The following is a 24456-nucleotide window of genomic DNA, read 5'->3' as shown; positions in this document are numbered from 1 at the left end:
CATGTGGGACTTGATTGGCCTCCAACTCCATGACTCTCTGAAAGTAATTACACACAGTGTATGTAAATGCTGTGCTGTACTGTATATCTACTGTATGTACTAATGCACTCCAGGTTTATAGAGTAGTTTACTGCAAAACACACTGTGTATAGTACAGTAATGACTGTATTGCATAACCTTACCTGAACGTATTGGTGACGGAGTTCTTTGATGCGCTCACTGTTCCTTTCAAAAGGAACTTTGTATAGTTCTCATTGGCAATGGAATAAAATACAGGGAATATATTTGTGTTTCAATTCACAATATAAACAGCTGTTCACTTTGACTTTAGCCTATATAAGTTATGTTTAGAACATGATGTTATCTGTTCTGACATACAGTGTTAAAGCATTTGTAAATTTGACTGTAAAATTACATTGTTTTGGTCTTGGTTGAGCTTGTGTGTAAAAGAAGTTCAAGCATTTTAAATTGGTGTTACCTGTATGCATTTTGTATCAAAGCAACAAGAAATGTATTACAGTAATTGTATAGCCTACAAAGACAGATGTTGTGCTAACCGTGTTAAGAGTTTAGGAAACTTGTTAAATGTTTTGAAAAAACTGTCATAGCGATTGTAAAAAACTGTAATACATTGTATGCATATTACATGGCATAGGGGCAAAACACTAAAGGGTTAATAGCTCTGAAAACAAATGAGACAGCCACATTCAATGAAGTGTGCATTGATTAGGGGGACCTGGGGGACAATGCACACCCCTTGGATTTTCAAGATCACTTTCTGTCTAGCAGTTATTAATTATTACATCGCATCCATATTACATGCCATTGCTCCATTTCATACATATTGACAGTTAATTGATAACACAAATTAATCCATAAGTAAGTTGTAAAGTGTGATTTAGGCAGTGCACCGTGGGACAAAGCAAATGTATCGCAGCTGAATTGCTTGATTACGTGTTTCGTCACATTGAATATATTAGCATTAAGCATTTATCCATTGAACAAAAATAGAAAACAATAATTAAGCAGGGGTGTTTTGTTTTTATTGGCTGCTCTTCATCAGAAACTGAAGAAATGTTACAGACTTCATGCTCAATCTTAGCATCCTCAAAGTCTCCATTAGGTCTTTCTTTCTGGTGTACAGTGGAAACATCAAAATCCTCTTAATTACTCCATGGTGAGTGATCTGTTAATAGATTGTATTGCTTGCTGTCTGTGGGATCATCTTCTTGTGGAGTTTGGACATACTGATCTTGTGATGGAAAAGAAAATTTTGATAAGCTTGAGAGATTCATTTCTGCATGGCCTGAGAACACTGTCTGATGCTCCAGAACTCTGTCTTTTACTTTGTTCCTGTTTTGGTTCCACACTGTCCTTAGCCACTTTTTATTTGCTTCTGACTTATCTCCAAATAATCATTGCTGACCAATTTTCAGGACTGAAACATATGCCTTCAGCAAGATCCGGAAACTGCAAAAATTCTTGCACCACAGCATCCACTCCACCTGCTCCGTTCCATAGATCTTTCCTTATTACTCTTTTACCTTTTCTCACTATACCCATTGCCAGTGATATTTCCTAAAAGAGAGAAAAATGAGCTGTGATAAAAATTAATTGTTCTGGGAAATATTAACTTGTCAACTTTGTCTTTAAGTTCAACAGATATGCCTGTTTTCATAATTCTATGAGTGCATCATTTCATGATTTTTTGGGGTTGGGTCCTTCTCCACTTGGAGTGGGAAACCATATTACAGAAGTTGCAGGGTTTAAAAACATGCATAACAATCAGGCACATCTGCAAATGTCAGCATGTACTTTCATATATACACGTTTCCCTCATGATTTGTTTTTTCTTCTTCCAATTTTTATCATTTGCTCTTCATTAGTAAAACAGCTCAGTGCATGACTAAACTTCAACATTTTTAATAAATAATATATATTTTATAAAAGTATACTTATTATTGTTATTATTATAACAATTATAAGGGATAAATACTTTTACTTATCCAATATTTCTTACTCATAGTCCAGGCTATATTACAATTGATACAGTGGGTACAGAAAGTATTCAGACCCCCTTCAATTTTTCACTCTTTGTTATATTGCAGCCATTTGCTAAAATCATTTAAAATGATTTTTTTTCCTCATTAATGTACACACAGCACTCCATATTGACAGACAAAAAAAAGAATTTTCTGTATTTTCAATGTTCCAAATGAACTCGGACCACAAAGTGGCAACGTTATGCATAAGGATTCTGGTGTATTTATTATTCCACTTTTAATCTTTTGTTAATAAAGTTTATTGTGAAATCTTTTCAAGATGCTGGCATCCTGTCAGGTGTGCTGCAATCTTGCAGTAGTTTAAGAAGACCTAAAAGAATTATGTCAAAAACAAAAGAGCACTCTCTAGGAGATATTGGAACGCAAAATTTAGTTAAAAAATCAGACTATGTGAACAAATGCCCCTCTCAGTTGATCAGCAGAGGCGATTAATAGAATGTTATTGTTAACCCCCTTTGTGTAAAAAAAGTATTAATTTTTAAATTTGATGTCTTCATTATTCCAAGTTAATTTCTATAAGGAGAGTAATTATCTTTGTATATAAGAAGCCAGGATTCAAATGGTGGCTTAATTATTGTTTTCTATTTTTGTTCAATGGATAAATGCTTAATGCTAATATATTAAATGTGACGAAACATGTAATCAAGCAATTCAGCTGCGATACATTTGCTTTGTCCCACGGTGCACTGCCTAAATCACACTTTACAACTTACTTATGGATTAATTTGTGTTATCAATTAACTGTCAATATGTATGAAATGGAGCAATGGCATGTAATATGGATACGATGTAATAATTAATAACTGCTAGACAGAAAGTGATCTTGAAAATCCAAGGGGTGTGCATTGTCCCCCAGGTCCCCCTAATCAATGCACACTTCATTGAATGTGGCTGTCTCATTTGTTTTCAGAGCTATTATCCCTTTAGTGCATTGCCCCTATGCCATTTAATATGCATACAATGAATTAATAACTGTTAGAATGAAAGTTATTTTGAAAATCTGAGGGGTGTGCATTGTCCCCCAGGTCCCCCTAATCCATGCACAGTTCATAGGGTGTGGCTATCCCATTTTGTTCCAGAGCTATTAACCCTTTAGTGTTTTGCCCATATGCCATGTAATATGCATACAATGTATTAATTAATAGCTGTTAGAGTGAAAGTTATTCTGAAAATTTAAAGGGTGTGCATTGTCCCCCAGGTCCCCCTGATCCATGCACACTTCATAGGATGTGGCTATCCCATTTTGTTCCAGAGCTATTAAGCCTTTAGTGTTTTGCCCCTATGCCATGTAATATGTGTCACGCTCGGAGACGGAGGCAAGCAGGGAAGCAGGAGCGCAAGCCAGGACGTCAGGTAAGCAGGGTTTAATGTGTAAAATACGGACATGGACGGACGATACACGACAATACAATGCTCGATCTGGGGAACAAGGGGAGACGTGAACTGATATACAGAGGACAAGCAGAGTTTAACGAGCAACAGGTGGAAACAATCAGGTAAAAACATGAGGTAACGAGGTGGGCGTGGCACACAGAAGGATCGGACGGAGCGGGGCGTGACAATATGCATACAATGTATTAATTAATAGCTGTTAGAGTGAAAGTTATTCTGAAAATTTAAAGGGTGTGAATTGTTCCCCAGGTCCCCCTGATCCATGCACACTTCATAGGATGTGGCTGTCCCATTTGGTTCCAGAGCTATTAACCCTTTAGTGCATTGCCCCTATACCATGTAATATGGATACAATGTATCAATTAATAGCTGTTAGAAAGAAAGTTATTTTGAAAATCTAAGGGGTGTGCATTGTCCCCCAGGTTCCACTGATCCATGCACACTTCATAGAATGTGGTTATCCCATTTGGTTCCAGAGCTATTAACCCTATAGTCCATAATGAACTATAGCCAAACAGAACTTATCATCTGCAGACCAGTGAAATCCAGGATACTTTAGTTAGGATTTTCCCATGTTCAAACAGCAATATTCCCTTTCCTTGGCATGGGGTTCAGTTACCTTTGCAACATTGAAATCATGGCACTGTTAAGTTGTTCACATAAGAACTTTTTATTTAGAAAAAGTGTTAACACTGGCATGAGCGGGTAACAACACAAATTTACAGTACAAATTACAGTACAACATAACCCCCACCATTACCAGCAGAATGATCATTATTATAAAGGGGACAACAGGGCTTGTCACAGATGTCTCAACATATGACCATGCCTCAGTAGTTTCCCTTTTTGCTCCCTGTAGTTTTGCACATTATCTATGGAAGTCTTAATTGGATTTAATTATTTATAACCGACAAGACAATCCACAAATACGTACCGTGATCCACAAATATTTAACCATAAATGTTTTTTTTTTTGTGTTGTGTAAAAATGTATACAAATGTAACATGTTTTGCACATTTGTGGAATGCAGAATTCACAGAGTTCTGATTCAGGGGAAGGAAAGTCAGGGACCATCAAGCTGTTTACAGGATTATCTTACAGGTTTCCTCCCTGGAGTTATGCCATATAATATATGTGAAAGTGTGGAGGCGAGCTTTGGCACTCTGTATGTTACAGAATGATACGCATCCACTCAGCAAAGGCTGTCAGTCATATTCCTGTTTAAGTGCAGTGCTTACGAGGCCTGGACCACACAGGCTGATGCTTCATTAGGATACTAACAGAATGAAGCTCCTCTTCATAGAATTTCCAGGGTTCTCTGCTCATTTTCTGAAAAGCAGTTCTGTCACTGCACTGGGTTACCAACTTAGATGGAAAAATATGTCATATCAAAACTAAAACAACCACTAATTTATTACAGCTATGATTGTATGTATTTTTCAGGTGATAAAAACACCATAATCATATCTGCTATAATTAGTATTGCACCTCATTTTCCTGTTTTAAACAAAAACCAGATGGAAGATGTCAGGTTCATCGAGGTCTTTAGCTACAGATGAGTCACTCACTCTGGGCTGCAGTGTATCTTACAGGAGCAGGGGGTTGACATGGATCCGATGGACCTGGAATGCAATTATACCAAGCGTTTGGTATAAAGGACATTTAAACACATCAATCAGATCCTCCTGACCTCATCATAAATAACAGGTTTTTGGACTCATTCATTGCCAGAGTTCTGCAGGATTTACACCTCTCCCACCACCACATCATCAGGGACACCAGCCAACCAGCTTACACCCTCTTTACACTCCTACCCTCTGGAAAAAGCTACCTGTGCATCACCACCTGCACCAGATTCTGTATTCCCCAAATACATGTTCAAATAAAACTTTAAAAAACTTTTAGAACTTCTGGACAAACCCAGGGTATTGTATAAGAAGAGTTAGATAGTATCTGTTATTGCCTTTGAGGATAACTAGTGCCTGTTATTGTCTGATCAGAGAAACACTAAGTGAGGTCATTCACTACAATTAATTTACATCAATACACTAAACAAGTAAAAAAACCGGCACAGATAAATCCCAGATTTAACCAAAACCCACTCATTTGTCTTCTCCAACAGAGGACGATGGCTACAACCAGGACAATCACAGCAAGGACAGTCACTAGGACAGGGATGATGATAACATCTGGATGATCTTCCGGTTCTGCTGACACACATCAGAGTCACATGTTATATGCAAACAGCCGTATCTCCATGGTAACAAGCCTGTGTTTCTTCTACCAAACACTCTTGGCAAGTCATAGACCAGAAGATGTGGAAGCTGCTCTTTTAAACAGACATACCCAATCCAAAGTCTTCCTTTCTGTCCATGTGTGTGACAGTACAGGTATACTGGTGCTTCTCCCTCAACTGCTGCTCACTGACACTGAGGCTCTTTCTCATCTGGAATGTTCCATCTCCATTGGGCAGCACCTCCCCGCCTGTCAGGTCCTGCTCTGGGACGGGCTGGCCGTCTCTCAGCAGGGTCATGTTGATGTGCCGGGGAAAGAAGCCAGTGGCCAAGCAGCACACCTGTGCTTCCCCAGTGCCTGGGTCTCCCTTCTGGTTCACCCTGACCCTGGGTCGCTCTGCAGAGAATTTTAAAATGAAAAAAATGTAAAAAGTGAAATCTCCTTCCTCTTCTGCCAGTTTTCAGCTGGATGAAGTGTCATTATTACAGAGTGAGGATACATACACAGAGCTACCAGCAAAATTAAGTCTGCAAATAAAGATGTGAGGGGACAGGTCTGCCCCAGGAAGCACCCCCTAATGCTCTCATCATCCAGACACATCAGAATAAACACTTTGTTTTGGCGTCTGACAGGTATTAAAAAGACCTCTGTGCTATGTACCTCTTCTCATTAACACATTCTTGTCCTGTTGGAGGTATTGCCTTAACACCTTAAGACAAAGAGGTTGGTATACGTTTATGTAAATCAGTTGTACTGCCTCCGTTTTTATCTTGCTCCAGATCAACTCTGGCACATGCGGGTTATATCTTTGCTCCAGGATGTCATAGGTCCTCGTCTCCTTGCCCTCATAAGCATCTCTGAGGAAGAACCAGTTGAGGCTGTCACCTTCCAAGGTACATGTTGCCAGTCTCTGATAAAAATGAATCCCTGTGACAGATCAAGAAAAAAGGACATTTTCCCAGTTAGTCTTTCAGCAACTGGCAGCTGTTACAAAGATAGAGCTGAATGATTTAATGCAAATTCAATTTACAGATTTGATGTTTAGATTTGAGTGATTTTGTGATCATTTAGTTAAAAGAAATACATGTGCTACAGAAAATTTATTTAGAAATCCATTTTTTTCCTTTGCATAAAAATATTTCACCAATTAACATAAAATATGTAATTTAAGTAGAGAGCAGCCACTTCATATATAAAGTCTAGACCAGAGGAACAAGGACTAGAAAGTACTCTGGCTGAATGAATCTGAACAATGAAAAACAAACTGAACATTATCATGGGTCAGTCTGTGAGCAGCACAGTGTCTTTATGCTTCTGGCGACAGAAACATAAAGTCTATGTGCTCCCAAGTCTATGTGCATGCAAGGCTTTTTAGGTAATTCTCCTACAGTCCAAAAAACATGTTTCAGTAAACTGGTATGTCTGTACTGCCCATTGTGTGTCCTGCAATGGACTGTCATCCCATCTAAGCTTCCCTCACAGCCTGAGGTTTCTGAGATAAGCTCCAGAATCATCACAACACTGTATGGGATATAATAGTATAGCAAATGGTGTGATTTGATATCAAGCATCTGTTTGAGTAACACAAATATATCAATTAGAGCAGTGGTGGGCAATCTTATCCGCAAAGGGCCAGTGTGTATGCAGGTTTTTGGGATAACCTGTAAGTCAGCTGTTCAAACTCAGGTGTGTGTCAGTCTTCAGCCAATCAGCCCTCTAATTAGTAATCTAATTAGGGAGTTGCAGCGAAAACCCGCATACACACCGGCCCTTTGCGGATAAGATTGGCCACCCCTGGGTTAGAGTGGTACAAGTCAGTTTCATTTGTTCTTATAAAACATTTTCTTGCTTTTTGGTTCTAAAGAAACTCTGGTGGCTCATTGGGTAGAACTATCACTTCACCCCTCCAGCTCTGTGGATTTGAGTCCTACTGTCTCTGAAAGTGTTTAGGGGTTGCATGTTCTCCATGTGTTTTGTGGGCTGAGAGCTCTGGTTTCCTTCCTCAATTCAAAGACATGCATGTAGGCTAACTGGCATCTCAAAATTTCCCATAGAGTGCCAGTGTATGTATGGGCCCTGTGATGCACTGGCTTCCCATCTAGGATGCACCCCAGTGATTTGCACTCTGCCTGGCCTCCCCATGATCCTGGCCAGGATAAGTAGTTGGAAGAAGGGAATGAAAAGTGGACATACCGTTAGTATGATTAAAGTGCTTCATCAAACGATGACTATCAATTTTCATACTTCTGTGTGTCTCTTCCATCACAAAATATTTACTCTCAGTATCCTCAACAAAGTCGTTTGGCCTCCAGTGTCTCCGTGAGACAAGCTCTTTGATATTGCTGTCATAGTACTCAACTGGGACATTGTTGACTGTCAGTACCAGTGTAAGCTCTGGAAATGGTGTCTCTCCATAGATGAATGTCGCCAAGAGTGACAGTGAATGGAATGCTGTACATATAAAAAGGAAAGACTGTTTATTGATAATGGCCAGTACAAATTCCTACAACTGGCCAAGCATTACTTTCCATCAACAATCTCTGGTCACTTACCTGTTTAAGTAATACTGTGTAGAGCAGGGGTCTCCAACTCCGGTCCTGGAGAGCTACCGTCCAGTAGGTTTTCTATCCTACCTGGCTTCTGATGAGCCACACCTGTTCTCAGGTAAATACCAGGAACAAGTGTGGCTCATCAGAAGCCAAGTGGGACAGAAAACCTACTGGATAGTAGCTCTCCAGGACCGGAGTTGGAGACCCCTGGTGTAGAGCATACATGCAGTACATTCAATCTCCATAAACCCCTGTGTGTTTCCCATGTTCTCTGAATGTGTTGTATCTCATTGAAAGCATAATGTTTTGAATTCCCCACAAATAGCATGTTGCAATGTATAATATGTTATCTTCAATCTACCACCAATTCATTGAGGGACTTTGGCTTTGACCATAACTACAGTTTACACCATGCTTTTAGCAAGGAGGCCCATTCTTTCTTTTTCTATAATGTTAGCATGCCTGGGGGGTTGTGTAGCCGACTGACCCTCAGGGGTTTCCTCCCCCCTACGTGGGAGTTATTGGTTACTCTCTCTGTTGTCTGGCTTTCTTTGTTTCATTATTTCATTCTTTGTTTTCCCTTTTTCCTGTTTTTGAATTATTCTGTACACTGACGGATTTAGGTATGTGTGACATAAGCAGCCACCCAGAGCAGCATCTTGCTGGGGGAGGCACGGGGAGTCTGTACAAAAAAAATCAGTTCTGACATTTGTGTGATAGGCTTTCTATCACTTATTTGCGCTGTGATATCATGTCACCTTGAGGGTCAATTAACCTTGCTGGAGTGAGTTCCCTGATTCCAGTTTGTGAACTAGGCACCTCGGTCCCTCAGGTCACCCCACTGGAAGCCCAAGGTAGGGGGAGCGGGAAAATCTATTAAATAGTGCACTGTACAGTACTAATGCAATTAGCAAAATCAGTTTAAAATTTATCCTTAGTTATTTATATCGTTCCAAATTTCCTGAAAAAAATTACAGTGCTGAGTGTTTTTACAAGCTAGAATCACCACTGATTCTGTATAAATAATGTAGTAATGTATTACAACACAGCCATGTAAACCACCTTAGGATGCCTCTGTTATGAAAGGCTCTATATAAAAATAAACTGAATTCTTCCCTTGGTGGCATCCAAACCAAACCAAGTTCCCTGTATAATCTGAGTGTGTGGTGAAATACTGAATACTGAGTCTGAATTGTCATTACACAGTAAATACGTCTGAGGTGCTCTTTAAAGAATGTCTTCTATATGAATGATGTATGCAGAGCTCCTGTGTGATGTTCTGATGTCAAACAGCTCCAGAACTGAGTCCTACCTGAAGAGGTATGGTGAGGAGAGCCCAGGATCAGCAACGCCACAGCAGGGAAAACCATGAAGGTTTGAGGTTGAAGTATCATCACAATTCCAGAAAATTAGGAAACCACCTAAATATGAAATCAATATTCAAAAACAAAAGCTGCAAGAGGAAAAAACACTTAGCAATGAAAAATTATATTGTTTTCTTATTTGAAGTAGCTTTTGGTATATACTGAAATGTTCACATTTTCTGTGCTCTATACCACTTCAGAGTAGAGCGCTTTCAGGATCCTAGAGTGAATCAAGCCAGTTAATCAACTTGGATTGGACGTCATGGTTATGTCACTGCAGTTGTGTGCACATTGTGGTGGAAGCAAAACAGAGGAAACAAGAGGACGAAAATGGGAGATAAGGAATAAGGGAATAAGGAAAAAATGTCTCTCCTGGACATGTCTTTCCACATGATGTAAATGACATAAATATGTATATATACATGATAGATATGTACATATAGATGATGTAAAGAACAGATCTTGATAATAGTCATATATGCAGTTCATATAAGGCATACTGCATGAGCCCTGCACCACCCCAGTATTGTCATTTCCAGTGATTACATCACAAAATGCTTTTGATAATACACTCTGTGTGGCATTAATATAGCACCAACAGAGCCAGAATTCAATGGGGGTGCATTTCCCGCTAGGTACCCTGCTTGCATGACGATCTCTCAAGATATTTCTCTCAGATGATCATATTATTATTTTTTTGATGACTTTAGGTCTGCTGTGTGTATTATCTGAGCAAGTTTCACAAATTCAATTTCAGTGCAGCTAGATTTGAAAGAGGTGCATACCCTTATGCGTAAGGATACACCCCAACCCCCCTGCATGTTCCTGTCTGTTTATCTTCTCCTAAAATACTTTTCATAAATCCACACAATAGACCAACATCAATAAACAGTGAAAATTCTATAAGGTACTAATAACAGTTAGTGAGCCAGTTTCTTAAATATTATACAAGTAAGCTGCCGTAAAATGTACCCCCTGCGTGCTGCATTAATATCGCATTTATGAATTTCAGTAATTATTATGTAGTTCATTAAATGCGTTGGTTGCTAACAGCATTTCGTGATAGAATCAAAGGAGAGAATGGAAATGGATTTCCTGCCAGGTAAACCGTCATAAAGACAAACATATTTTTTGTTTAGGTATTTCAGATCACTGTACCAGAACATTCTCTTCATTGTGGAGAAAAATAAATTACTAAATGTGTGTAAGAATTATATAATTTTCTTTGGTTAATAAAGCCAAGGACTTCCTTGTTCATAAACTAGTAAACTAATGACAAATAAATAACCTATTTTCTATGGGGTGCCGTTTGTAAAGGTACTAAACATATTTCTACTTGCCACTTTTTCAACATTTAGTGCAATTTTCTGACATTTAGCTAGAAGTCAATGGTGTTGTGGATCATCAGATTTTTTTGCTGTGTAGATTATTTTCAAAATTGTTCATCATATGCAAAAATAAATGGTATGTCTATATATAAATATTAAATGTAAATGCTAAATATAAATGTTAAAAGTTAAATGTAAATATAAAAGTTAAATGTAAATATAAATGTTAAATGTAAATGTTAAACGTAAATGTTAAATGTAAATATAAATGTTAAATATAAATGTTAAATGTAAACGTTAAAAATAGACTCTAAATGTTGAGAACATATGCTAATTCGCCACGCCCATCTGCATAGAAATGGGCGGTAACGACAGAAGCACGCTAAGTGGTTGCAGGTTAGGGCTGATGGAGGACAACATGACGAATTCCGCTCACTTAGAGGGCATAGAACGTGCAGTTTTGGCAGGTGTTCACGCTGCATTACATGGTATTGCTACACAGGTCGGGAGCAACATCATTTACACCTTCCACTGTGACATCGGGAAGTTATGAATGAATTTTGGGGCGGGAGGGGGATCAGTAGTATCGTATAAATTCGCCTTTAATTTTTCCCACCATGCTTTATTTGGTGGCGGCAGTTCGTAAGATGCTGCTGCTGAACGTTTTGTTCGGAAATGGCGAGAAATCGCTAGCAAAATGGCAGGTCCAATCACAGGAACTATGAGGACCATAATCCATTGCAGTTATCAGACGCTGCTACACGTTGCTCGTTCGCATATGTTGACGCGTGAATGTGCAATGTTTCATGTAATGTGTTTAGTGATTTTCATCTGACAAACAGAAAACTGAAGTAAGCAGCAATGATAATAGAATGAAGGGGAAACATTAATACAAGTCTTCATGTGCAAATGGATGAATGGATAGTGAAAGTATGTTGTCTAGCCTACAAGAAGCTACCATACTCCCAAATAAACAAAAATCAATATGTATACCTATATGTATTCATTCCATTTTACAAAAATACTCTGCAGACTGACGTTGCTAGCTATCTGTTAGCTGTGACTAAAGTTAGAACGTACTGATCTCAGTGATGTAGTGGCATTAATGCTGGATGTGCATGAGGATACTGACGGTATTGAAGCCTCAAATGAAAGGGCCTCTTAAATATCCATCCATACATCCATCCATTTTCTCCCGCTTATCCGAGGTTGAGTCGCAAGGGCAGCAGTCTTAGCAGGGAAACCCAAACTTCGCTCTCCCCAAGCAACTTCATCCAGCTCCTCTGGGGGAATCCCGAGGCGTTCCCAGGCCAGCCGAGAGCCATAGTCCCTCCAGTGTGTCCTGGGTCTTCCCCGGGGCCTCCTCCCAGTGGGACATGCCTGGAACACCTCACCAGGGGGGCGTCCAGGAAGCATCCTAATCAGATGCCCGAGCCACCCACGTATTCCTTCCACCGACCCAAAACATCCCGAGTTGAGGTCAGCAGCACTCCATCCCCACCATAAACAGTGTTGATGTTGCACTGCTTTCCCGCCCAGAGCCGCCGGATGGTGGACCAGAATCGCCTCAAAGTCGTTTTCCATAGCCTCACCAAACTCCTACCATACCCGAGTTTTTGCCTCCACGACCGTCGAAGCCGCACCCCGCTTAGCCTGCCGGTACCTGACAGCTGCCTCTGGAGTCCCACAGGCTAAAAAGGCCTGATAGGACTCCTTCTTCAGCTTTACGGCATCCCTCACCACTGGTGTCCATCAGCGGGTTCGGGGATTGCCGCCGCGACAGGCACCGACCACCTTACGGCCACAGCTCCGGTCAGCCTCCTCCACAATGGAGGTGCGGAACATGGCCCATTCGGACTCAATGTCCCCCGCCTCCCCCGGGACATGGGAGAAGTTCTGCCAGAGGTAGGAGTTGAAACTCCTCCTGACAGGGGATTCCACCAGACGTTCCCAGCAGACCCTCACTATACGCTTGGGCCTGCCAGGCCTGGCCAGCTTCCTCCCCCACCAGCAGAGACAACCCACCACCAGGTAGTGATCAGTTGACAGCTCCGCCCCTCTCTTCACCCGAGTGTCCAAGACATGCAGCCGCAAGTCCAATGACACGACTACAAAGTCGATCATCGAACTGCGGCCTAGGGTATCCTGGTGCCAAGTGCACATATGAACACCCTTATGCCTGAACATGGTGTTCATTATGGACAATCCATGTCATGCACAGAAGTCCAACAACAAAACACCGCTCGGGTTCAGATCGGGGGGGCCGTTCCTCCCAATCACGCCATTCCAGGTCTCACTGTCATTGCCCACGTGGGCATTAAAGCCCCCCAGTAGAACAAAAGAGTCCCCAGGAGGAGCGCTCTCCAACACCCCTTCCAAGGACTCTAAAAAGGGTGGGTATTCTGAACTGCCGGTTGGTGCATAAGAGCAAACAGCCGTCCCCCCACCCGAAGGCGAAGGGAGGCTACCCTCTAATCCACTGCGGTAAACCCCAATGTACAGGCACCCAGCCAGGGGGCAATAAGTATGCCCACCCCTGCTCAGAGCCTCTCCCCATGAGCAACTCCAGAGTGGAAGAGGGTCCAACCCCCTTTGAGGAGACTGGTTCCAGAGCCCAGGCTATGCGTCGAGGTGAGCCCGACTATGTCTAGCCGGAACTTCACAACCTCGCGCACAAGCTCAGGCTCCTTCCCCACCAGAGAGGTGACATTCCATGTCCCAAGAGCTAGCTTCTGCAGCCGAGGATCGGACCGCCAAGGTCCCCACCTTCGGCCACTGCCCAGTTCACAATGCACCCGACCCCTATGGCCCCTCCTACGGGTGGTGAGCCCATTGGAAGGGAGACCCATGTGCCTCGTTCGAGCTGTGCCCGACCAGGCCCCATAGGTATAGGCCTGGCCACCAGGTGCTCACCATCGAGCCCCACCCCAAGGCCTGGTTCCAGGGGGGGGGCCCCGGTGACCCGCGTCCGGGTAAGGGAAACCGTGGTTCCATTATTTTGTGCATCATTAGGGGTCTTATGAGCCACATGTAGAGTCTACATTTAACATTTACGTTTAACATTTATATTTACATTTAACATTTATATTTACATTTAACATTTACATTTAAGATTTATAATTAACATTTATATTTACATTTACCATATAGGCTACATTTAACATTTATATTTACATTTAACTTTTATATTTACATTTAACTTTTATATTTACATTTAACTTTTAACATTTATATTTAGCATTTACAATTAATATTTATATATAGACATACCATTTATATTTACATATGATGAACAATTTTGAAAATAATCTACACAGCAAAAAAATCTGATGATCCACAACACCATTGACTTCTAGCTAAATGTCAGAAAATTGCACTAAATGTTGAAAAAGTGGCAAGTAGAAATATGTTTAGTACTCCATAATTTTCTTGTTCACGGCAGGGGTGCAGAATTCGGCACACCGGATTGTCGTAGACATTTTGTACCCCCAGCTCTGCAAACGTTATCGTGGGGAACCCCCCTCGTCTCTGCAAATGTAATCATGAGGCGGGGGGCTGAGCCCCCCCTAAGAGTCAAGTCGTAGAATCGCCCCTATAGCAAATACTATTTTCGTAACGAAAGTGAAAGCACTTGTATTAAAGGACACAGACTGTATTATAAATATGAACCTAACATGTGTCTAGCTCTCAAATATATATCTAATCTAGGTCTATTTTAACAATCTCGTCATTTACTTGCCAGATTGTGAATGGCGAAACAGATGAAAGTACAGCTTAAATCGACAGATGAAGTTGGAACACCGTCTTCTATTTAGCTGCACTTCCTTGTTTCACTTTATCCCCCGACCAGATTGTCCATGCATTCGTTCTCGACATTGTGTGCAGATGTAACCCACCTGGAAGCCGGTGCTATTTCCTTGATTATCGTAAGTCGTAATTCAACATCATTTAAACGGTATACGCGGGTGAGGGTAAAATGCGGACAGTTTACAAACAGCGGATTCCGTGTTTATAAACAGACGTGTCGCAAAAGACGCACGCCGCGTAGACAGATCACGTGGCATAGAAAGATACCCATACGACGTTACCTAATCACGGGGTGCGTTCGAGGTGTGTCTGCAGCTGACGTGACGTGGAGCGCGATCTGCCGTCGGCTGCAGGGGTGGAGTATACGCTGGACGTAAACAAATGAGTGTTCGAGGAGCTCAGCAAGGCGCAGCAGCTGCGCGTTCAGCCAGTGCAATTTTGTCATCCATATTACAGAGTACAATACGATTGTCCGAAATCCTTATTGTTGTTAATGTTTAACAATTATTTTATTGTTGGTTTTTTTGAAAAAAAAAAATTGAAAATGTTCTATATATCATTTGTTGAGCGTTCTCTAGTTGCGTATAATTTGCATTTGGACGTCCAGCTATCATGAACGTCACAGTTTGTGGGTGCCTGTTCTGGATGAGTGAAATATATTGTAATAAATCAATAAATAAAAATGTTTCTTTCACCAAAAAAGTGTATTCTTAAGTATTTTTGTAGATCTCATATCGAAACACTATCGAACTATATCTTCGTGTTGTCTGGTTTATTTTCTCATATAAGTAAGGCTACTGTACACCTTGCAAACACTCATGTGAAATATCTACACAATTATAGAAACGTTACATTGGTTGGCACTGTACAAGTCATTATATCAGAATTAATACAAGAAAGAAAAAGAAAATTGCAAAGCAGATCTGTTACATTTAAACATGGAAGTAGCATGTAGAAATAAGTCCCCCAGGCTTGGCATATAGTAGTGGAAAAGGCTAAATTTGTATTTTACGAAAACATTTAAAAGTGTTTGGGGCAGGATTTGTAATTATCCATTTTGTCCTATACACTGTAACAATAGGGAAGCTGCCCTGCATAATCTAAAAGTCCACAGAAGTGGCATGTAGAAATGAGGCCCCAGAACATGTGATATATTGCCAGGAAGGTCGGAATTTGTACTTTACAAAAATTTAAGATTGAAGATTCAAAAGGTTTATTCGTCATGTACACAGTTGTACACACACAACATGTAGTGGAATGTAACCCTGGTCACTGAGCAGCTGTGCATGATAAGAGAGTAACAAAATATAGCAAAATATAAGAAAAATAATAAGATAAAAAATATATGAAATGTTCAGCTGTACATAATCTATACATAAGTGATAGGTAAGAGGTATTTTGCTGTGCAATGTGCAAGAGGCCTGAGGTATGTGCCAATGATTTGGACAGTGTGAAGCAGCACCTAGTGGCATTGAGTATTGTCCTGATTTAGGAACATTATGACCTGGGGGAAAAAGCTCCTCTTTAACCTTTCCGTTCTGGGATGCATTTCCCAAGACCATAGTGGAGCAACACTGTTGTAAAGTTGCGTAGTTCGAACTACAGTTCTTGAGCTGTAGTTAGAAGCTTAGTCCCAGGTAAATACATCAGCGATGGTGGAAAATGCAGTCTAATAAGGGTATAGTCACCGTGCAAGTAAGAAATTTAATAATCTTTCATAACTAATAAGGAATAATTTAGCTCTATGATCACATATAATGTGAAGTTGTCTGAAAATGTAGTTTGAAACGTAATTGTTGTGTGGGTCTCTGGTCATAAGTACGGTAACTGTCGGTAGTGAGCAATAGGGACACCTTGCTGGGTGATGCGGGAAGAATCCTCTGTGTGACCCATCTGTACGTTGACATCGAACTTCAACTCACCAGTGGCACCTGCACTCTCATCTAGCACATATTGTATGTTCTAGTCACTCTTTGGCTTCTTCTCATGTTTAGAAACATGTGTGAACAGTTTTGAGTCATTGTGTTTAAATGATGACTACTGTATGGTGGCTGTGCTGAACTTCTGCAGCCTGTGTTTTCTATTTTGCATCAAAGTTCACCACAGTGCAAAATGTGTTTTGATGAATGGGAATGTGTTTAGAGGGGCGCCGGTGGTGGCGGGGGCTGGCCCTGGGATGGGTGGTTGGCCTCTTCGGTGCGGGCTTGGGTGGGGGGGTCTGGGGCTCTGGTGCCCGGGGCCTGGCCGTTTCCTCGGTGGGTGCCTTCCTGCGCGGGGGTGGCCTGTGCTCCCTCCGGGGCACTGCCGGGGGGGGTGGGTCGTTCCATGTTTGGGGGGCCAGCCTGCGCTATTTGGGGGGTGGCATGTCTCGAGCCCGGGCTGGTCTGCCACTTTTTTGTCGTCGAATGAGTGGGTGACTGAGTGCGGGCTGCCCTTCGGGGTGGGGGGGGAGGGGGGCTAGTTCTTGGCGTCGGCACTGCTCCGGGGCGTTGTCGCCGGGGGCCCCGGGACCGCTCCATCCCATGCCGCGGTGGGGGGCTGGGGTGCCTAATGAGCCAGCTGGTTAGCTGGCTCTCTTCTGCCAGGGGGTAATAAGCTCCCACCTGGTATCATGAATCCCAGCCCCTCTCCCCCCTCACTCACATAACATGCCACGCACACATGTAGGATCTCGGGGTGGGAATGTGCCGCGCACGCAGTGAGGGGGCCATCCACATGGCCTTACTCGCTGTGCTGCGCGGCCCTCTGCCTCCCCTTGTTTTAATTGTACTTTAGTCATCACATATCGGTATACACACAGGGCCTTGGGGGATGGGGGCACTTCTCAGAGGCTGGTGCGTGGGGCCGCTGAGGTGGTCTCACTCACCTCTTCACTGCTGCCCGCCCCTCAATTTTACTTACACCATATACATTGAGGGTTTTGGTGGGGGGGGGGGGGGGGGTGATGGGGAGGAGAGCTGTTTGCAAGCAGCGCTCCTCCTCGCTTCCCCCGTCAATTTTAAATCCATCTTAAGTTTCTCAACAGTCATACGTATGTGTAAAAGTCATTTGAAGACTGAATTGTGTTACAGTGAAAAAAACCCACAACAGCACAATAAAAGGCAAGTGACTCAGGCAAAGTCAGTCAGAAGGGTGTGTGAACAGGCTTGGCAAACTGGGTGATAAGTATAATGATGAATGCCTGCTCACCAGTAAGTTCATGCTTATTTCCTTACAGTATGTCTTGAGGAGGCCTGCCAATGGTGTGGACAGTTTCAAAATAAAGATGGTGACTGGGTGAGGAAAATTACTGTAGTCATTTCATAGATATGCATTGAGCAATCGCAAGTTGACCTCACCTCAGCTACTGCGTGAGTGGTCAGACAGCTGCCATGTCAGTGTCACCTCATCAACAGTTTTGTCGCCGGTGCCCGCAGTTTGGTCTGCGGGGTTGCAAGGCACGCAACAAGCCACTGATGACTGATGTCCAAAGGTGCAACAGGGTTGACTGGACACGGAAGAACTCACGCTGGACATGTGAAACGGTGGGAAAAGGTGCTTTTCAGCGATGAAAGCACTTTCTGCCTGTTTGGTAGCCAGGCAGACACCTATGTGAGGAGGTTTCCTGGAGAGGAGTTCAAGCCTGAGTGCCTCAACCTCACTGTGAAGCATCCTTTGAAGGTCATGGTCTGGGGCTGCATGGCTGCCAGTGGCGTCGGACGTCTCCACATCATTGACGGCATGGTCAGTGGGACCAAGTACATCACAGTACTGCAAAAGTGTATGGTGCCATCAGTGCAGCAACTGTTTACAAGCTGGTTCCTGTCCCAAGATGACAATGCACCGTGCCATTGCTCCAAACAGGTGATCAACTGGAAGCGTCAGAACAACATCAATCAATTGAGTGGCTTGCCCAATCTCCCGATCTGAATCTCATTGAGAACTTGTGGCACAAGGTGGCTTTGGAGATATCCAAGAGACATCCAAAATCAAAACATGAGTTGATTGAGTCACTCATTGCAGCCTGGAACCATGTTATCACCCATGATCACCTCATCAAACTGGTTCACTCAATGCCGACACGGTGCAGGCAGGTGATCAAGAACAAAGTGTGGCCCACCAGATTCTGAGCCATCACTGAGACACAAAAAGTCCTTTTTCAAGGCCACCTACACGAACATGAAGAAAGCTTGACGCATGTCTGTTCTACTATATATGAAGTATACTCATTTATTTTGCACCTTTGGCCAGAGAAATACATTACGCATATTACTCAATAAGACAATTGACATGGGAGCTTTAACAAACAAACTCAGAAAAGTAAATCCAAGCTAGAATAAAAACTTGATTTCTATTACTGTGTCCCCTGTAACACTGTTTTCAAATAAATATATTGGCTCAACGAAGGAGTTAAAAGTAAAAGGTCAAAAGTTGGAAAAAATGCTAAATTAACAAGTGGTTGCAGACTTTTGCATACTACTGTAGTGTGGCTGCGTTTTTATAAAGAAGACTCCTCTTCACAAGCTGTGCAATACCATTTAACATTTGTTATGTGTTTGAATTGGCTCTTGGTCATGCCAGTACAGACACGGTGTTGCCACCTCTGGCATCCATCACAGAGTATCTACAGTGGGATTAACAACATACAGTATAGGACAAGTAGCCATATTTTCCCATCTATGAAATGACTACAGTAATTTTCCTCACCCAGTCACCATCTTTATTTTGAAACTGTCCACACCATTGGCAGGCCTCCTCAAGAGATACTGTAAGGAAATAAGCATGAACTTACTGGTGAGCAGGCATTCATCATTATACTTATCACCCAGTTCGCCAAGCATGTTCACACACCCTTCTGACTGACTTTGCCTGAGTCACTTGCCCTTTATTGTGCTGTTGTGGGTTTTTTTCACTGTAACACAATTCAGTCTTCAAATGACTTTTACACATACCGTGCGATGTTATCTGTCATTGCAACCACACATCCATTCCTCTCACACTGTTTTTTGCATTATCGCAAATTAGTTCTACCCCTGACTTTTCCGGCTCAGATTCTGTGAAAACATAGCTAAAAGGCCCTTCTGTCAAAAGGGGCTGACAGACATTCGCTATAGTCATGTTAATATAATATAATATAATATAATATAATACAAAATTCTTTAAAACCTGTTAAGTCTAAAACTGTAAGAGTAGGTGTACTTGTTTACAAAACAAAAAACAAAAGTTCTCTTACATAACTTTTGTAGTATTTGAAGGATTTTATACCCCATTTTAAGCACAACTGTACAATTGATTAACCCTGCATGCCCATAACAGCATTTTACCCCTAACTGTGCAGTATCTGTATAAACTGGACACATCTGGTTTGACTGCCCCAAAGAGCTTTGGTAAGTTAAAGTTTACCTTGCCTTATGTTTCTGTTACAGTTTTTCTGAATTGCTAAAAGACTAAACCTCATTCTTGGAACAAAACTTCCAATTGCCAAAACTCATTTATTGAATCAATCACTCTTTTGGTAAAACTTTAAACACAATTTGCAGATTTGAGCAAAACTCTAAACACATTCCCATTCATCAAAGCACATTTTGCACTGTGGTGAACTTTGATGCAAAATAGAAAACACAGGCTGCAGAAGTTCAGCACAGCCACCATACAGTAGTCATCATTTAAACACAATGACTCAAAACTGTTCACACATGTTTCTAAACATGAGAAGAAGCCAAAGAGTGACTAGAACATACAATATGTGCTAGATGAGAGTGCAAGTGCCACTGGTGAGTTGAAGTTTGATGTCAACGTACAGATGGGTCACACAGAACCGCGGTTAAGTTAGCCTCATATTCGATATTCAGTTTTCTAGCTGTACAGTTTTTTCCAATTGCTAAAGCACAATTTTGACAACAAGGCTCATTTTTGCAAATCATTTAGCACAATTCACAAAACACCTCACCCAAAGAGCAAAACACCTCACATATCCTGCAAAATGAAGCTCTCCAGTCAAAACTATATAAACACTTATGAAAACCAAACTTTTGCCCCAAATAGTAAACATTTCTTTCCCATGCCTAAATTTTTCCTCCAACCAACCAAACACCACTATGTAAAATCCAAAACACTTTTATCTCTTTAGGGACTGTCAGAACTGCAAATGCTGAGAATTGGACACAGAGACATATGTGCAGAAATAAATTCGGTTCCAACAAATCATTTATTTAGCTACAATTTGCAACAGAAAAACCAACAAAATCCATATTACTGTACAATTCAACAAATTCTAAACCTTTGAAAACAGAATGAGAAACGTGCAAGTGAAAAAACAAATGAAAAACGAAACAAGATTTATGCAGCGTCATGTCTTCTCAGTGGATCTGGCCACAGCACCTCATCCACTTCACATGCGACATCTTCCCTTGCTAGACAGCGAGGAAAGAAGCGTCGGGAGTGTCTTATCCATCCCTGGATGGCTCCTACGTCAACTTCCTCACATGCCTCCTCCATTGCTTGTAGAAGCCCCTCACGCACATGGGGTTGATGATCATAGACCTTCCAACGCCATGCTGAAAAGAACTCTTCTATTGGGTTCAGAAATGGAGAATAAGGGGGAAGGTAAAGCACTATAAAATGTGGGTTGTTGGCAAACCAATTTTGCACCATGGCTGCACGATGAAAAGCCACATTGTCCCACACTACAACATATCTGTGCTGTTGCCCTTCATCATCTGTGTGGTTTGCCTGTTCTACGATGTCTCTCAATCTGTCCAGAAATGTCAGGATCAACCCTGTGTTGTATGGACCAAGAATGGCATGGTGGTGTAGAACTCCATGTCCTGTGATAGCAGCACACATTGTGATGTTTCCCCCACGTACGCCAGGAACATTCACAATAGCTCTGTGACCTATTATGTTTCTTCCCCTTCTTCTGGTTCTCGTAAGGTTGAAGCCAGCCTCATCAATAAAAATGAACTCATGTGGGATCACATTTGAATCCATTTCCAGCACTGTCTGAAAACAAAAAAAAAGATTACATAAGCAATGGTTTAGGTTTATGTTTAGTACTGGAGAAATGCAACATTATATGTAGTGTCCTGTAGTCTAATAGTTACCTGCACGTAATTGTGCCTCAGTTCTTTGACTCTTTCGGAGTTCCTCTCAAAAGGCACCCGGTATATCTGTTTCATTCGTACCTGGTGTCGCTGGAGAACACGAGCGAGGGTAGACAAGGCAACTTGCCTAATGTTGCCAAAAACAGTGTCGTCTCTCACAATGTGGCTTTGAATTTCCCTAAGTCTTATGGCATTATTTGCCAAAACCATGTTTATGATCTCTAGCTCCTGTGCCTCTGTGAACATCCGACCTCTTCCACCACGTCCTACTTGTCTCTCAGTCCTTAGAGAAGACAACAATGTATATATTGGTATGCAGCCTCTCTTGCTTATAATGAAGATTATGCAGTAGTATTGTACAAGTAAAGAACACATACACATATACTGTAAATATAGAATGCAGTATTAGCCTACTCTATATACAATATACATACTGTAGATACTTTGAATTGCTGTATATATACAGAGTAGGTGTTACAGAACATACCTGTTCTCAAGTCGAAATGTACGGATGACAGAAGCAACAGTAAATCGACTCAGGTTGGGTTGGACTCTCTGTCCAGCCTCTCTCATTGTCAATCCATGATTTATAACATGGTCGACTAATGTTGCCCGAATTTCATTGGAGAGTGCTTGTCTTCTTTGTCTTTGTCCTCTTTCACCTCTCTGTGCACCCCTACCCCTACCCCTACCCCTACCCCTACCTCTACCTCTACCTCCACCTCTTACGTGTCCTCTACCTCTAACGTCTCTTCCTCTCCCTCCGGCTTCCATTGTTCTTTAATGTTGGTAAATCTGTGGAGTTTTATAGTTCTCACATTCTGATTGCTGAGTTAACTAATAAGCAGTCAGGTGTTTGACCAGGTGACATTTGTTTTAGCCTAATGGGCACATGGGTGTGGCTTTCTGATTGGGTGTGTTTGGAAATGGCTAAAAGTGTCTTGGTGTGAGATTCCTGTGTTTTCTGTAGGAAAGTGTGTGTACTCTAATGCAAAAGAAGTCAAGTTAATTGCTTATTGTGTTCAAAGGTGTGATTTGTGTTTTGAATATAGCAAATGTGAGGAGAGATTTTGCTCTCTGAGTGTCAGTTTCTGCAGTTGAGCTTTACATTAGATTTTAGTGTGTTAGCAATTGGAAAAAACTGTAATAACTTTTCACGGAAGTAAGGTGGGACGTTATTAATCACAGAATCGTGTTGTCCAGTACGCAGGCTACGATGCACACCGATGATTTTTGCGCTTCAAACCATTTCGTGATTTGTGCAAAATCGTGTTAATAGCTAATAAAATAGGTGCTGTCAGCTGTAATGACATGGTGCTTTAGCATTTTGGGCTCATGGCGACTGATGCACACCCCTTTGTTTCCCAGATTGCTTTACGTACGATTTTTAATTAATTTTTGAATGTTCGAATGTATCCGTGTAATGCGAAATGGGACAATGCATGAATGGGTTAATAACTTTAAAACTAGACAAGACAGGCACTTCTAGTGAATTGTGCTTTGATCAGTGGACTACAGGGAACAATGCACACCCCTTGGATTTTCAGAATAACTTTCTCTCTAACAGTTATTAATTAATACATTGTATGCATATTACATGGAATAGGGGCTATGCACTAAAGGGTTAATAGGTCTGGAACAAAATGAGACAGCCACATTCTATGAAGTGTGCATGGATCAGTGGAACCTGGGGGACAATGCACACCCCTTAGATTTTCAGAATACCTTTCTTTCTAACAGCTATTAATTGATACATTGTATCCATGTTACATGGTATAGGGGCAATGCACTAAAGGGTTAATAGCTCTAGAACCAAATGGGACAGCCACATCCTATGAAGTGTGCATGGATCAGGGGGACCTGGGGGACAATTCACACCCTTTAAATTTTCAGAATAACTTTCACTCTAACAGCTATTAATTACAGTTTTTTACAATCGCTATGACAGTTTTTTCAAAACATTTAACAAGTTTCCTAAACTCTTAACGCACCATCACACCTAAAACACACAATTGGCAAAACGGTTAATTTCATGCTCAAAATCACACATTGTAAACTAAACCCCAAAACTAATTTTCAAAATACAATAATAAACTATCACAGTACACTATGTCTAGCAAAACACTGCAAACATGTTTTAAAATCAAATAATTATTCAAAACAGTAACACATGTTCTCTTCCAACAGGAACATTTAGTCAATCATAACACATTGACAAAAAAACACTATCATCAGCTGAAATTACAGAAACTGCATTATTTTATGTGTCAGGTCTGCCCTTATATTTGAAGCCTTTCTACATTTTTGTTTTGTTGGGTTTAGTAAATGCATGCATTTTGTTTCTTTTGCTGCAGAAATTCAATACAAAAAAGTGAATGACCATCTCAGAGTAGCTTTATAAAATGTACAGTTTATGTAAAAAAAAAATACAGACAGAACTGCTGCAGTACAGACTTTATTTGCAAAAGGACATTACTGCAAGATATACAAACAGAAAAAGCACCGGAATTATAATATAAAAAAACAAAGTAATCTTCTATTCTGCCCGGTCTTCTGCATTTGGCCACATGTTCTCATCCACATCACACCTGATATCTTCTCTGGCAAGGCATCGTGGGAAGAATCTTTTGGCATGC

General features: G+C 41.4%; 2 protein-coding genes across 4 annotated transcripts; both read right to left on the bottom strand.

The window, feature by feature from the left end:
- Window positions 1-4101: 4101 nt before the first annotated feature.
- On the bottom strand, window positions 4102-14997 carry LOC140581983 (major histocompatibility complex class I-related gene protein-like). Of its 3 annotated transcripts, none has more exons than XM_072706002.1 (8): window positions 14828-14997; window positions 9552-9692; window positions 7884-8141; window positions 6351-6617; window positions 5802-6086; window positions 5558-5665; window positions 5024-5077; window positions 4102-4820 (listed from the first exon to the last, which is right to left on the bottom strand). In XM_072706002.1, exons 2-8 carry the CDS (start codon window positions 9631-9633, stop codon window positions 4801-4803), a joined length of 1074 nt encoding a protein of 357 aa, XP_072562103.1. In that variant the 5' UTR covers window positions 9634-9692; window positions 14828-14997; the 3' UTR covers window positions 4102-4800. The 3 variants fall into 3 exon arrangements, with proteins under 3 accessions (XP_072562103.1, XP_072562105.1, XP_072562104.1); XM_072706004.1 differs by having other exon boundaries at window positions 5558-5662; XM_072706003.1 differs by having other exon boundaries at window positions 9552-9660.
- Window positions 14998-20599: 5602 nt separating this feature from the next.
- Window positions 20600-22485, bottom strand: LOC140581901 (uncharacterized). The gene is made up of 3 exons (XM_072705701.1): window positions 22308-22485; window positions 21821-22103; window positions 20600-21719 (listed from the first exon to the last, which is right to left on the bottom strand). The coding sequence occupies exons 1-3, from the start codon at window positions 22391-22393 to the stop codon at window positions 21057-21059; spliced, it is 1032 nt and encodes a 343-aa protein (XP_072561802.1). The 5' UTR covers window positions 22394-22485; the 3' UTR covers window positions 20600-21056.
- Window positions 22486-24456: the final 1971 nt, after the last annotated feature.

The sequence above is a fragment of the Paramormyrops kingsleyae genome, chromosome 23 (assembly GCF_048594095.1).
Source record: "Paramormyrops kingsleyae isolate MSU_618 chromosome 23, PKINGS_0.4, whole genome shotgun sequence".
NCBI classification, from domain to species: Eukaryota; Metazoa; Chordata; class Actinopteri; order Osteoglossiformes; family Mormyridae; genus Paramormyrops; species Paramormyrops kingsleyae.
The sequence above is the reverse complement of the archived record's forward strand: the minus strand, read 5'-3'. Positions and strand labels throughout refer to the sequence as shown.